Genomic DNA, 16,930 nt, shown 5'->3' on the forward strand with positions numbered 1-16,930 from the left:
TCCCTAATTTAATTAAAATATTTTTATATTTTCAGTGTGATAAAGGTAATAACATATATATATATATATATATATATATATATATATGACTGGAATTTAATGGAAGTAAATCTTGTATGCATCTCTCACATAAAGAAATTTACTGAAAATTTAGAAAAAATATAGGATTGTAGGATTGTTAATCAAGAATAAGTTTTGTCATTATTCTAAAACAAAATAATTTTAGTTATGAGAAAGATATTGATCTTTATTAATTGAATACTATAATACCATGATATATACACCTGTTAGCTTAAATATAAATCAACAAATACTAAGTTTTTACAATATATCAGGCATTGTGCTAGATGGTGGGCTAGGATATTATTGCCTTTTTTAGAAAGGTATAATTTTTAGTTTTAAAATGTAATTTTAGCAGTCACACCATTTCTTATATTTTTGCAGGTTAAAATTAAATTATTTAACTTTTAAAAGTTTAAACTAGATTCACATTTCCAAAAGATCTTAAAAATTAAACTACCTGTTTATTAGACATACAACCCCAGGAAGAACAGAGAGGCCCAAATAACATGAATCCAAAGAGGCCAACACAAAGGTATTTTATAATTAAAGTGCCAAAGGTTAAAGACAAAGAGAGAATCTTAAAAGCAGCAGAGAAAAGCAGTTAGTTACCTAGAAGGGAGCTCCCATAAGACTGGCAGCTGATTTCTCAACAAACTTTGCAGGCCAGAAGGGAGTGGCAAGAAATATTCAAAGTGATGAAAACCAAGGATCTGTAAACAAGATTTCTCTACCCAGCAAAGCTATCATTTAGAATTGAAGGCCAGATAAATATCTTCCCAGACAAGAAAAAGCTAAAGGAGTTTATCACCACCAAAACAGTATAACAATAATGTTAAAGGGACGTCTTTAAGAAGAAACAAACGATCTAAACTATGAGAAATAAAATGACAAGTACTAGATATTTATCAATAATTACTTTAAATCTAAATGGATTAAACGTTCCAATCCAAAGATATAGGGTGGTTGAATAGGTAAGAAAGCGAGACCCTTACATTTACTGCCTATAAGAGACTCACTTCAGATTGAAAGGCACACACAGACTGAAAGTAAGGGGATGAAAAAAGATATTTCACGAAAATGGAAACAAAACAAAACAAAAGCTGGGTAACAATACTTATATACCAGACAAAATAGACTTAAAAAAAAAAAGGCTACAAGAGACAAAAGAAGAACCCAGTAATTCTACTTCTGTGTATTTACGAGTATCAGAAGAAGCCCCAAACACTAATTTGAAAATACATGTGCATCTATATGTTCATTGCAGCATTATTTACAATAGCCAAGATATGGAAGCAACCTCAGTGTCTATCAATAGCTGAATGGATAAAGAAGAAATGATATGTGTGTACACACACACACACACACACACACACACACACACAATCACAATGGAACATTACTCAGCCATAAAAAGTAATGAAATGTTGCCATCTGCAACAACACAGATGGACCCAGAGGGTATTATGCTGAGTGAAATAAGTCAAAGACAAATACCATATGGTTTCATTTACATGTGGAATCTAAAAAACAAAATAAACGAAAAAAAACAGAGACAGACGCATAGATACAGAGAATATTTTGGTGGTTGCCAGATAGGAGGGAAGTTGGTGGGGATCGGTAGAGGGGGAAAGGGGTGAAGAGGTGCAAATTGGTAGTTCCAAAATAGTCATGGGGCTGTAAAGTACAGCATAGGGAATATAGTCAACAATATTGTAAGAATTGTCAGGTGGGTGCTAGATTTATCAGGGTAATCACGTCATAAGTTACATAAGTGTGTAATTACTATGTTGTACACCTGAAACTAATATTGTATGTCAACTGTAACTGTAAAATGAAAAATTAGTGAAAATAAAAATAAAATATTTAAAAGTAAAAAAATTAATTACCTATTTGTTATAATTTAAATATACTTACATTTTTCTATTTGGATAGTTTATTTAATTTTTATCATAATTATCTGTACACTATTCACATCATTATGCCTAATGATTCTAAAATGTATTTATGAATTACAATCTAAGCACATGAAATGAGTGAAAATAGCATTTAGGCAAATTGAGGTATTTGAAGAGTAAAGGAACATGAGGTTAACTTACACCTATCACTTTGGGCAGTTAATCTCTACAAATTTAATTTTCATCATCTGTAAAATGGAGATTATAATAGCACCTACATAATATGGTTTTGGGGAGCATTTATTGAGTTAAAGTGCTGAGAACACTGCACATTGCCAGTGATTGATGTGTGCTAAAATTTATTATTATTATCACATTAGCCCTTGGAGAAATTTATATGAACTGGCTTATTTGTCTATCTATGTAAATATTTAGGTTGACATAATTTTAAGGAATTGGATTTATCAACTACAGAAATAAATAGATTATGAAATGGCTTGGCCCATTTATTTAAAGCAAATGTAGCTTACTATGAGTTCATCTGTTTTATGTACATTCATGATTATATTTGTACTCAGGGCTTTTAAAGCCCAATGAAGAAAAGCATTGTGTTTGAAGTCAGAGATTTTGGGTCTGATTTCTGCCTCCAACACTAATTAGCTCCATGGACTTGGGGTCGTCTAAACCCTTACTCCTCATGTTCTTCTCCTGTGATGCATACTTTGCACATTGATTGGAAATGTTACATAAGAATATCCACATAAAACACCCAGTATTGTGAGTGTCACATCAATAGCACCAAATAAAAAGTACATGTATTATTATCATATGTTTAAATAGTTCTCAAATTAATAAATCAATCAAAACAATTTATCATATAGGATCCACTTTTCCTTACAAGTACAACTTTGAAAGCCAGAATTACTAAAATAAATGCAGTTTTTATATCAACTTTAATAACATGTATGTTTTGCAATCTCATCTTACCTCTAAACTTGACTATTCTTCCAAAGTGTGAGGAAAAAACTATAGTTATTCCTTCAACTCCACTTCCATGTTCTCTTCTTCATCCTTACTTTATTTTCTCCTGGAATTTCACTCATACTTTTGTTGGCTAACATGAATGGGTCTATGCATTTTGGGGTCAGGTGGAATAGAGTGGGGTGGGCACAGGTATATTATTAGTGTATTCCCGGCCCTCCTCTCAGCTTCCGTCAGTGTCCACGTACATAATGACACACGGTTATGTAATAACAGTACTCCCCACACCTACCATTTACTGAGCCTGCATCCTGTGCAAGTCATTGTTTTACCCACTTTACTAGTATTAGCCCTGCAAGGAATAGAGTATTGAAAATAGAAAAAAAGATTCTATGAGTTTATAAACTATGCAATGCCAGAAAACAAAGAGTATAGTCGTTTTTAGTGTTTGAGTTTTTCTTTGTGAAGAGTAACACTTAAAGCATAGTAACCAAAGATGTAGATATATCTATCTATATCTATATCTATATTTATTTATTTAAAAATTCCACATGATTTTAAATAACATCATTTAGAAGAGGGTCATGTGAAATTGTAACTATTTTATTACTAAGAAGATTGATTACATAGAGCACTAAACTATTAACTTTTATAATGAGGACTAGTTTTGTTTATTCCTTTTAGAAACTTCAGCTCTATATTTAGCTCAAAATAAAAAAACACATCACTCCGAAAGGTTTCCCATATATTTTCCTTCTGATAATGGATTGTGTAATTGTTTTAACTTACCTCTTAAAATCTTGCTTGAACCTATGCCTTCATAAATATTTAATATATCTGTATAATATAGATTAAAGGAATCGAAGCTCAGTTTAATGTACTGTCCTTGGTTTACACTAAAATAAAAGAAAAAATAGATTACTACACTTGACAATTATTACAACTCTTAATGCATTCTAGAATTTGAATGTATTTTTCTAATTGTAATAAAAAAACATAACATGAGATCAAGATTCTTAAATTTTAAGTGTAAGGTAAAATACTGGTAACTATCACAGTGTTTGTTGCATGCCAGTTCTCTAGGACTTTTTCAACGTGCATGACTGAAACCTTATACGCATTGAACAGTGACTCCCCGTTTTACCTTCCCCTGTCCCAGGCAACCACCATTCCTCTTTTTGTCTCTATGAGTTTGAATATTTTAGATGTGTCATATCTGACTAAACCTCCTTTCACTAGTTGGCCCGTTCGGATTTTCTATTCCTTCATGATTCTGTGTTGGTAGGTTGTATGTTTCTAGGATTTACCAGTTTCTTCTAGGTTATCCAATTTGCTGGTGTATAATTATTCATACTACCCTCTTATGATTCTTTAATTTTCTGTAACATCAGTTGTAATGTCTCCTCTTTCATTTCTGATTTAATTTGGTTATTTTTTCTTTTTTTCATAATCTAGCTAAATGTCTATTTTATTATTTTCAGAAAATAACTCTTAGTTTCATTAATATTGAAAATTGTTTTCCTATTTCCACTTTCATTTACTTGTGCTCTAATATTAATTATTCCTTCTGCTAACTTTGGGTTCTGTTTATTTTGCTTTTTGTAGCTTCTTGAAGTACAAAGTTAGGTTGTTCATTTGAGATTTTGTTCCTTTTTAATATAGGTATGTATTGTTATAAACTTTCCACTAAGAGCTGCTTTTTTCCCACCCCATAATTTTTAGTATGTTGTGTTTTTAAAATTTTTCATTTATCTATAGATATTTTCCAATTTTCTTTTTGATTTTTTTTCTAAGACCCACTGATTATTCAAGAGAAATTAAGAGGTTTGCGGGTATCTTTTTCAGGAGTTCGTAATCTCTTGCTCCCTCTGGTGTCTTTACGTGTCACTGCAAGTACTCTGGTTCTACAGTAGCAAGCCATCCCTTACTTATTATTCCCTTTTCTCTGAAGCCACCAGGCATTTAGTGTGCAGGCTTCTCAGCTCTCTGACTCATGGGGGACAAATAAAAGTGTCTTGGACAGCTCTTGGAACGGTTGCAATGTTGGAAGTAGGCTGCACTCCTCTCCCTCCTTCCTGAGGGAGAGAAGCCTTGAATTGCGCGCCATCTCCCAATTAGGTCAAGCCATGCCGGCCACAGCAAGTCACCACCATTCCTCTTTGTTCTCAGCACCCGTCAAGCGTCTGAACTAGGCTGATTCCATCAGTGCTCCAAATGAGGCAAACCAGTGGGCCGGCTGAGTGGCTCAGTTGGTTAAGAGTTCGCTCAAGGGTGCAAACTGTGAGCAACAGGGTTGCCAATTCAATTCCTGGCCCGAGTTGAGCTGCCACTGAGCTGCCAACAGGTGGCAGGATGGCTCAGCTTAAAACCCCAAAAAACTGAACAAATGAGGCAAACCAGAAACTAGTCCCTTGGGCATCCCTTGGAAAAGCTATCACGTTGGATGCATGCTCTATTCTTCTTTTTCCCTGTAAGTGAGAAGTGGTGAGCCAGACCAGGTGTTCTGCTGCTGCTGAGCCGTGATGGCATAGGGGAGGAGCTCACCCAAGCAAAATGAACTTGATCTGCTTGCCCATGTCAATGCGCCTGTTCTTGGTTTTGTGATCACTTGGGAGTACTGCAACTTTTTAACTGGATTTTGAATTTCTCATAAGTGTATTATCATTGTTAAATTGGTATTCAACAATGTGGGGGAACAAAAGCTAGGGCTACCTATTCTGCCATATTACTCTTGAATGTGTTTTTAATAGACATTTCAAAATAGTTTTCAGATGAATTTAAGCTCAACCATTATGCTTAAATTATAGTGTGAGATGAACAATATATTGGCAGCATAACAAAATAGAATATGTACATTATACTATCAAAAGTCAGTTTTTTAATTTGGATAACTTAATTTTTTTTTTTGGAAGTAAGACCAAAATGTCACTTAGGAAGCAGCCCAGTGTAGTGATAGATGAACATTTCCTTGCATGAAATAATTTTAAAACAAATTATTTATAATTTACATTATAGTAACTTACTGTATTTCAGTATTTACTTTAAAATCTTAATAAGTATTTATTTTTAAAACAAGCTAATTTAATAAGGACACTTTTTAAAGTGTCTGGATTTTGATCAGTTTCTGCTCCTTTATTTAGGGGGAAACCCCATATTATCCCTTTCCATTGCAATTGTTAGTTATATACTTAATTGTCTCACCTACCAGAATTTGTATGACTTAAATATGAGGTTAATTTATTCATTCTCATAGTCTCCAATACTTTTTTAGAAACTAGTACATGCTTTTTGATAGTAATAAAAAAATAACCTACATAGTTTCCAGTATAAGAGAATAGGAGGGGAAGTGTGACTGGTTCATCACAAAGTTTTAATCTGATATTTATTTATATATAGGATTTCATTTCAGATATTAAGTTTGGGGGAAAGCTGTCTAGGGCAACTTGTATTTACAACTCTTCACCGTCCCGCTGAAGTAGTAGGATCAGAAATGTGAATAATTTGAGTGTTTTGGAGGTACGACGTTCCCTTGAACTCCTCAGAAGGAAAGTGGGCTGAAAGGTAAAGCAGAGCCTGGGTGATAATGTCTAAATTGGCTAAGGATTGAAAGGGACAGATTAGTCTTCTAAGCCAAGCAAGAGATTGAGAAGTGATCTGACCTCAGACGCTGGCCGTGGAGGATGGTGAGTGAACATGGCATCCTGGCCAAGGGCATGGTAAGCTTGGTTTTGAGGTAAATTATCAGTAATACCTTGGCTCATTGGGAAATTAGGACATTCATCATAAATACAGTTAATTTTGAAACTGTAAAGGACATTGTTGGGAAATGTCAATTTGTGACAAGACCTCAGTTTTGGCAAAAACTGTATTAGAAGCCTGGTCAAAGGCTGGTGTTTAGGGATAGAGTTTAATCTTGAAGGAAAGGGGTTGACGGTACTAAAATGGCAGTAAGTATCATGGCAGGTTTAAAAGGCATCTAAGCAGAAACTCAGGTTTTTGGACCTAACCAGTATTTGCTGCAAGGGAGGTGAGGTTAGAATAATGGTGTGTTGTTGCTATAAAATTATCAACATATGGACCTCAACCCAGATACCAGGTTTAGCATTTCTGAAGTGGACTCTGGGATATATACCTACTTGTAAGTCCTCACGGAGTGACTGTGATAAACTCTTAGGTTTGAGGGCCACTGGAGAAAGACAGGTAGATGCGAGATGCCACACTCATGGGCTACTCTCAGATGCGTTTGGGAACCACAGGCAGTTGGTAGGCATAAAAGGAGATCAGCATGAGTGACAGCAGATCCTCTCAGCCTAGACTGAGAAAAGGAGACCAAGGTGGGCAGCCATTTACATAGGCTCCGCCTCTGTAAGGTCAGTGCAGGGACTGGGGGAGAAAGCCAGCTGGGGAGACTTTTAGGGACACAGCGTCCAAGCTTAAAAGGACCGAGGAGGAAGGACTGACACAGGCTTCAGGGATGATTTCTGTTCTTTTAATTAAAGTTTTGGCATCTCCAGGCAAGAGTATAGTGAGTTTTTCTTCATGTGATGTTTTCAAGGTATGAAACTAAGGGATGCAAGAGAAACTCCCTAGGAAACTTTGTGCTCAGGAGTCCAACAAGGACACACTGTTTTTTACTTTCTTCTGATTCGGAAAAGCCAATTCACTTGCAATAAAAACACAGGAAATTATAAAAGTAAGATTAATTAGAGAATGTAATAGCTGATATTTTTATAACATCAACATTATGGTTACATTCTGGTTTTTTGAAGGGAATGGGTATTTTTCTAAATTTATATATTTTACATTTTTTATCAATAGTCTTTTCATTTGCCACTTTTACTGAGCATTTAATATGGAGCTAAGCACTCTACATTCATTACTGCACTTAGTAATGACTTTGGCCCCTGTCATTAGAGATATTGAATTATATAGACATAGAAATTTAGGGTCAAAGAGATTTAGTAATTTGCCTGAGATCACACATCTTGAATCTGAAGAAGCCAGATTTGAACCAACACAGACTGTCTCCAGTGCTCACATTCTTAATATTTGGCACTCTGCTAAATGTGGTCTTAGTATAATTCCAAGGCTGGGCTGGTCTAGCCCAAAATATAGTTTAATTGCATCTTAAATATTTCTCCACTATTTAATTGAGCTTCTAAGCTTGTAGGAAACATCATTGTCCTTACTTCCAATTTGATCACCATTAGGAAAAACAAATCATCTGGTACAGTGCACTTCTAATATAGTAATCAGTTTTGAGAAGAAAAAATAATTATTTATATAATTAATTAAATCATAATTTCATCATGAAGTACAGTATTTGTTTAGGGTAATGTTTTAAATTCTGTGTTTTAAAAATTATCCCTACACTAAAGGTGGATTTCTTATAATAGTTTTTAAAATTAAGTAATGAAAAGGAAGTAAAAAGAATAGAACCATACAAATTCTTAATTAACATAGTATCATTTTTACACGTGATGTTACTATTGTAGCAAAAGTTTATTGTGTTCTGCTTATAAGCCCTGAAAATTTGACCTAGCTTTATTCAGAATTGGATGTAGCAATTAATTACTTTTATTTGGTATTAGTAAAATTTGAAAAATAGCACAAAGAAATAATTTAGGATTCATGTTTTTCATTTTCAGAGGAAGTAATTTAAAATTTTTCTAAGGCTTTCTGCTGACATTCAGAGGAAGAAATGGAATATTTTTCATTTTACTTATGAACAAGGCTAATAGCCATTTATAAATGGTGCTTTTTAATTTGATGTGATTATATTGGAAACAATATCCTCCAAATTGGTTAATTTTTAACTTGCCAAGAATTAGTTAAAACTGCCATTTTTAATACAGATTCATATCTTTGGCACAGAAGTAACATGTTATGAAAACATGAAAACAAAGGAAATTATGTTCCTAGTTATATTATATGACTTTCATGGAACTTAGCCCCCAAAAGAGAAATTATCTAAAGAAATTATCTAAAGAAAAGGATGTTCTTTATTCCCTGAATAATGCCAAATAAATGTGTTTAAAACAATCTTCCCTTCATAGCCCATCTCATCTCTGGGCTATGTCTACACAGAAAAACAACCCTTGTAAATATGGTGCCATTTCCTACCATTTATTTGGCAAGAACCTGAAGCTTTGCCTTTTAATATTCTTTAATCACCTGTTATATTGATTCGCTTAGTTTTGTAGTGAGTCATCACAATGATTAAAACTATTTTATAGTAGGTCAGACTGGGAAACCATAATCTCGTGCAGCTGTTAAAAGAAATAAAAGAACCAGAATGCCATTTCTCAAAGTAAATTTTATAGAACACTTATACTGGATGCTCATCGGGGAAAAACGTTCAGTGGCTTGATAGGAAATATGTATTTTTTGGAGATTTACACTGCATGTTAATTTAGTTAAGGCTATGAGAAGTCCTATACATTTTTAAAAGTTTAAATAAGTTTATTTCAGTATTCCTTATATTTCTTTTAGTAAAAATTATGTTTTCCTTGGAGTATCTGGGAGGAACATTAGGTAATACTGCACTGTGAAAAATACTTACGTAAACCTAAGGTAGATCAGCCATCAGCAGTTTCATCATTTTGATCATCATCATGATTGAATTTGTCAACTGAATGAAGAGCTTGAAGATTAAATATATAGCAACTGATCCAAGTGTTATGCAAGACGCAGTAAAATGGATGTATCTAGAGGGTGGCTATAAGCTCATAATATGCCATGATTAGGTCACACCACGGGAGATTTTCATACAGATACAGACAAAATGAGAAAAGAACTATTCTGCAGCCTGGATGTAGGTGATATGAAATGCCATTTCTTGTGATACACAGACATACATATGTGCTGTTTCATTTGGCAGCACTTGTGTCAACCACAGGGAAAAACATGCTACAGAGCCCAATGAGATGGCCCTATTTATTAGACAATATTGTTTATAGGACAGAATACTTTTTAAAAGGTTAAGAACAAGAGTGAAACTTCTTGGACAGGCTATCAGTTGGAAAGGCTTTGCTTCATAGCTAAGGAAAACAACAATTTTCAAAAAAAAAAGTACACCTCTAAAGGTGGTAAGACTTATTGCATCAGAGAAAGACTTTGTGACGTCAGAACAGGGAATAGAAGATGGCACATTACCGTATAATCCACTGGCAAACGACACTTGATTTAGAAGGCTTTGGATAATTGATAGCCTCAAAGGACCCCGAAGACCCGGTCAACAAAAATCTTCCATCACAAGCTGTGGCTGTGAAGAAAATGACAATTAATGTTAGACAAAAACGATCTCGGAAGGATTTCTTAAATGAAATAGGATTTGAATTGGCTAATGACAAGTTACAGATCACTCATGACTGAACCTGTATGAGGCTGTTTTACAAAACTGAATTGATAAAATGGGAGTAGGTCAGATTTTTATGCTCATTGGGTATCTTCAGATACTCTTACACACCTCATTATAGAGTCCTTCAGAAAAGCATTTTAATTCTAAACACTGATACTTTAGCTGCCTTTTTTATATTCCTTCATATATGTAAGGAAGCAAATATATCTGAATTGTAAACTTCTAATTTAGACAAATAACTACCAATTTTTTGCCCTTTTCCCCATTAAAGTGGAGCTAGGGTAAATTTCAAATATGTGTATTAAGTGCTATATCCTCCTGAAACAATCAAATATGGCCAAGCAGATGATTCGTATAATGCAAGTTACATATAGAGAACTCCATTCACTCAGTCTATTTTACCCCTTGTCAGTCTTGCCTCTTTTATGTAAACTTGCTATCTAGCTCAATATTGTCATTCAATATTTCTGAATATGTCTTGTTTCCATGACTCCTCATTTTCCTCTTTTAATTCTTGTGGCACACTGATTTCATGTACTTCTTTTCAATGTCATGTATTATTAGTCATTTTTAATTTATATCTGAATTGCTTCCAACTAGATTAAAATCACCTTGAAAGCATGAACCAGGAGCCACACCTTATAGCTTTTTATTTTATACTTGCTATGTATAGTATGTGTAAAAAAAAACACAGAAAACATTTGATTTTCACAATCTTTAGTTTTTCTTAGATTATTTTCTGCACACTTAGATACTTAGTTCTGTTGATACCATATTATAAAATAATGACTTCTAGGGCCGGCCGAATGGCTCAGTAGGTTAAGAGCAGCTCAAAAGTTTGACCTCTGAGCAACAGCGGTTGGATTCCTGACCCGAGCTGAGCAGCCGCTGAGCTGCCAACAGGTGGCAGGATGGCTCAGCTTAAAGAAAAAACAAAAACAAACAAACAAATAAGATAAAATAATGACTCCTAGAATGTGTACTTCTCTTCCCTGTAGGTTGTTAATTCCTCACATGCCAAAAGCATTGATGGAGGGTAGCCGGGGAAATCAAAGAAATTTATCAAAATTAAATTGCTACTCTTGCAATCTGAGTGCTGAATAAGCTACTCCTAAATTTATGGATGGAAAAACCCATTGTAATGTTATACAGAAACTCTGTTAAGTTATAAAATACAAACTATTATATGACATCAAATATTTTATATGGATGAAAGTAAAAATTGAAGACTTGAACGGCACATAAAAATCTTGGTAAAAATGTCATGTTTTTGGTTGACTTTTTGCAATTTTTGGTATATATATTTTTAAAAATCATAAAAACACTTTGGTAAATAAATTTTAATTTTCAATGTCTGTTTAAGAACAATGCCCTGGGAATCGATTGCATTGCATTATTTGTATTATGACTTGCTAGCCTGATTCCCAGCAGGAGACAGCAACAATAAAAAATAAAAACAAACTGAGAACAGAAAAGGTAATAACCCAAGATGTGAGGATTATACTCTGAACAATCTGTTACAGACTTCAGGAAGGGAGATAGAGAAAATTGTGGCTTGTTGAGAGAACTGAATCCCCATTTGTGCACTACTGGAGCAAACAAAGACAATTAAGACTAACTTATATGACTTGAGGATAAAGAGTAAAATAGGTGGCTTTATAATGCAGAGCTTAATAATTTTCTAGATGGAAAAGAAAATCTCCTTTCCCTTCAACTCTGACAAATCATGCCAAATAATTGAGACAATTAATCTCTTAGCTTCAGTGACCATAAAAGTAAGAATAGTGTCTTCTTGTATGTGATATATAGAGCTTTTAAATCACGGTTTGTCAAGAAATATATGGATCCAAGATTATAGTCAGTGCAAGGCAGTTCACTGCTACTGTAAATAGTTTGTATTTAATGAGGCAGAGCAATCAATCCTACCAGCCCTAAATATAACTGCTAGATTTTATAAAGTGTTTACTGTGTGCCAACCACTGTTCTACAGTCATTATATATGTATTAATGTAATCTTTCCAATAACCTTATAAAGTCATAGATAGGGAAACTGAGGCACAGAAGAGTTAAGTAACTAGCATAAATTCTCCCAGCTTATAAGTGACAATTCTCAACCAGGCAGTCTTAACTCCAGAGCACGCTGTGCCATACCGCCTAATACTACAATATAGAGAGTTATCGTGATGATATCACTTGCCCTTTGAGCTGAAAATCAGGGAGGGAATTGTATATGAAAGTCACTGGAAATTTTTTTTAAAATCCATAATTTCCAGTGTTCTTAAAATTAGAATATAGATCACACTTGCAGTAGCAGCACTCAATGAGGAGGAAGCAAAAACTGATCGAGTGAAAAAGAGAACGGAATGGGACTGAATGAAGAACTTGGAAAACCGATTTGCAAAGCTGGTACAGTTTAGTAATTGTTCGCATCCATTCACTACATACATTTTGGGAAAGGAATCGACACCTTTGTGCCTCACAACAGATTCATAATTTTCCAGACGCTGAGTTATGTCCCTGGGAGCAGAGACGGTTATACGTTTGCTGTACTATTTTTCAATCCCTTCCTAGGCACGTGACTAAACTGCACCTCCCACAGTGGGTTCACGTGACTGAGTCTGGTCAATAAACTACTGTGGAAGTGATTGTGTTTATTTCCAGATGTGATTTCTAAAAGGATCTTCTGTAATACTCTTCCCTTGTTTGTCAGCAGTCTGCAAAGGATCCCGGGGAGGACTGGGGACAGAGGGATGGTGGAGGACCTGGCATCCCGAATGCTTACAAAGCACTGCAGCCCTTTGTCATCATTCTTGGACTGTGAAGTAAGTGATAAGCTGCTATTGTCTTAAATTGCTAAGATTGTTTATCACAGTATTTAGCCTGTGCTAAAGAACATGATGAATTTGACTAATCAGTTTTCTATGAAGTTACTGAGTTTTAGTAGGACTGGATCATCTAAAGGTCAAATTCTTCTTTAAAGGGCCTCTGATGAATTTCTGCATGCAAGTAAATATTAAGAAGACTATTCCTGAAGGTATTTAAAATCAAATTCCAATAGGATTGAACTACTTGTAATAGCAAAGTTCAGAATGCCAAAATATTATTTCAAGGTACAGGTTTGTGTTAGGGACTCTCTCATGTATTGTCTCGGTTAATTTCAGGATGTTTCAGGAGAACCCAACTTTACATAAGAGAATGAAACAGGATAACTTTTCGGAAAAAAAGATATAACGGAGCCTTGTCTGAGTAGGATTACTGGGTGTTCAGGGTTGTAACATTTTAGACTACAAAGTGCTTTCCAGTGGAGTATCAGACAAAAGTCTGAGTGGGAGATAAATGAAACTGTCAAATGATGCCAGCTGTTCTATTGCCCTATCCAAAATGTTGCCTGGAATAGGATGGGATTTATAAGGGTGTGATCTTAAAATCCACTGAGCGCTCCCTCTGCTGGCTCAGTACTTACTAATTGAGTGTTTGCTCAGGGCACTGAATTTTCCAGGATACACAAATCCCACTTTGGTGGATGTTATCCATGTCCAGCCACCCAGGTTTGTTGTGTCCATACGTAGAGGCTTGCAGACCATCTGTGAAGACACTTGCCAACCTCCAAAGAAGCCTGAACATTGGCCTAAAGGCTAAGGGTCAGCATCTTTCCTTCTCACAGGTCAGCGAAAAAGTGAACTTTCCTGCTGATGCAATTCTAATCAGAAGAGAAAAACAATTTAAAGAAATTTTGGTTCAGCTATAGTCAGCTCTAAGTTGTGCAAACCTAAATAACTGAAGAGGAAGCTGTGTAAGGAAGTCAACATTAATGTGACTATTAATAACACAAACTAGAATTAGAGCTCACAGCTGGAGAAAAAAAAGAAATCTAGAGCGAGCATAGGTCAACTTCATATAGAAAGAATTCTCTTAAATTAATTTTGCTGTCATTGTAGATTGATGGACAAGGGTTTTCATGTAGAAATCATGCTACTAGAGTTGGTGCTGAGGTGAAATCACTGGTTAAATGATAAATAAAACAACTTATATGCCTGAATCATAGGTGGATAAATATAAATTGATTGATTTGTCCGCTTCCTTATTCCACAAATTCTTTGTATTTATTTTCCAAAATAGATGCAATGCTAATTTTAAAATGCAGGTAATGAAGAGAATCAAGAAAAATATAAAGTGGGGATCTAGGGGATTAAGAAAGTTAGTGACATGGATGGCAAGTTGATACTAAAGTTCAATTAACAAAACTCCAAGATACTGAAAAGTAATGATGCGTTTTGATTGTTCTTAATGGTAATTTAGGGAATTAATTCAGTTCTAATACTGAGGCTCATGTCTTGAGTTTATAGTGGCTCAGAAAAATAGCTCATGGCCTTGTAACTTATTTTAGGACAAGTTTGTCATACTTACAAGATATGTCAATGATTATTTTTTGATATGCACTGATATGAATTTATCATGAAAATTATTAACTCCATGACAGTCAAGACCAAATTACTGGTATGGTTAATTTTCTGATTCTTCAATTCACTTTATACATTTCCCCCCATTTAAAGTTATCAGTCATCATGACTCAGGCTTAAATCTACGTGTCTCACTTTGGCAGACATTATTATTTTTGAAATCTAAATCCACATCACCTGTATTACCTCATGATGGCACACTTGTATCATATTCTCCCTGAAAAGGTTTTGGAAACTGCCTGAAAACCATAACAAAAAGAGGTTTTCTTTCTTCTTCTTCAAGTAACTTCATTATATAAAATAGATTAAAAAATATTCTGTAGCCTGCACTTTCTTCCAATATGCTCTGAGCACACTTCAAAGTACGTAGTTAAACTTTGAAGGTTTGAATTTTATCCAGGAACATCTGACTTGGGATTTCTTAGTAGAAGCCTATTTAGTCAAGTTTTATTTTTTTTTTAATGTTTACCATTTTATTATATAATAAAGGATACAGGTGAACAGTCTGGACAGGGCAAGCTCTGGGAGGGCGCTGAGCTCAGGAGCTTCTGTCCCCATGGAGTGGGAGTGTCATCCTCCGAGTTATGTGGCTGTGTATGTACACTAGCCCAGAAGCTCTCAGAAACCCATACTGCCTTCTTTTCAGTTGGTGCTGGGAAACAGACTGTCTGTCTTTTAAAGTATGTGTCAGGCGGATAGGTAATTTTTAACACTTTAGCTGTTAGTGGAGGTTCATCTTCAATTAATACCAAGCATGAAGAGCACAGTGAAGAAAATAATAGAAGAGCAAAGTGTGTGTAGCCAACAGTGACCACAGCCTTTACACATTCCAGGAACTGATGTGTTAAAACTGATCATAAACCACACCAAAAATTATTTCTTTCATGCTTCCTGTTTAATTTTTCAAGAACAAATTATAGGTTAGAATTATTCAAATAGTTCTTCACCTTGCTTATCAAACTATATTTATACTTATGTGATAATCTTTCAGATCTATGTAACACAGCTATGAAATAAAGAAATAAGCCAGAGTAAATATGTTTAGATCACTTAGAGCCATGCTTGGCATATAGTAAGTAGTATTTAAGCACTAATTAATAATAACATCCAAAACAGATGCCAAAATTTACAAATAAACACACATGTTTTATTCATGAGACTTCAAGATCTTATTCAAAACTGGTTTCCATTATTCACAGAACTACAACTCAGGTACACTTTTTGTCTATTTGTTGTTCATATGCCAAAAGACAAATGAAAGCAACAATCAAGATTAAGGAGTGGCAATTACTGAGTTAGGGGCCATTAAAATAGAAAAAAAAAGACTGATACTAAGATATGATGATGAAAAAGCATTCAAATTCACAATAAATAGTTTAATAAGGGATAAAAAAGAATGAGATTCTCTTCCCCCACTCACGACAGGCATTGCTATCTACAAAAATCCTTTCCATAATCATCAAATGAAATTCTGTTTAATAGTTTTAATATTATGTAATATTATGTTTGGGAAAATATTAACTTAATTTTTTTTACATTTTGAATTAAATTATAATCATGAGCATTAGGATAGCTTATTCTTCAGTAGTTTCTGGTATCTGTGTGTGTGTGTGTGTATGTGTGTGTTTGTATGTGTGTTTTTATGTATGTGGGTATGTATGTTTGTGTGCACAGTGAAGGCCTGTGTATATGTACATTATATACATGATCTATGGTCTGTTATCTATGTATATACATGTTTTTGTATGTATATACATACATAGTTTGTATATACACATGACCCATGTATATATACATGGTTTATGTATTTTTACATGGTCTATGTAAAGTAAGGAGGAAGAGAGTAGGGAGGGGACATTACTTACCACAAGTTTTATTGTCTTCATCAGAACCATCTGGACAGTTTAGCTCTCCATCACAAAATAAATCAATTGCTATACATTTTGTAGCATCAGCACAAGACCTTGAACCAGGCAGGCACTCTCTTGAGACTATTAGGAAAAAAGATTGAATTTGTAACTTAACTGCCTAGTAGATTTAATTCTTACCATATGTACAAATTTGGGATATTTATTATGTATATTTTGTCATTTCGGTTCTTGTAAGATATATTTCAATTTCTAATAGAAATATTTATTTCATTGAATGAATTAAATATTTGTAAAAATTTA

The 16,930-nt window shown here is 34.3% G+C and overlaps 1 protein-coding gene across 1 annotated transcript in view; it reads right to left on the minus strand.

Annotated features, from left to right (window-relative positions):
• The window catches only part of TMPRSS15 (transmembrane serine protease 15), a 106,712-nt gene that overhangs the window by 66,541 nt on the left and 23,241 nt on the right, over nt 1-16,930 (minus strand). The window contains exons 8-10 of the mRNA XM_019659528.1: nt 16,625-16,750; nt 10,095-10,203; nt 3,729-3,835 (exon numbers count right to left, since the gene is read on the minus strand). Coding sequence (XP_019515073.1) covers nt 3,729-3,835; nt 10,095-10,203; nt 16,625-16,750 — 342 coding nt within the window. The remainder of the gene's footprint in view (nt 1-3,728; nt 3,836-10,094; nt 10,204-16,624; nt 16,751-16,930) is intronic.

The sequence above is a fragment of the Hipposideros armiger genome, unplaced genomic scaffold, assembly GCF_001890085.2.
Source record: "Hipposideros armiger isolate ML-2016 unplaced genomic scaffold, ASM189008v1 scaffold_300, whole genome shotgun sequence".
NCBI lineage: Eukaryota > Metazoa > Chordata > Mammalia > Chiroptera > Hipposideridae > Hipposideros > Hipposideros armiger.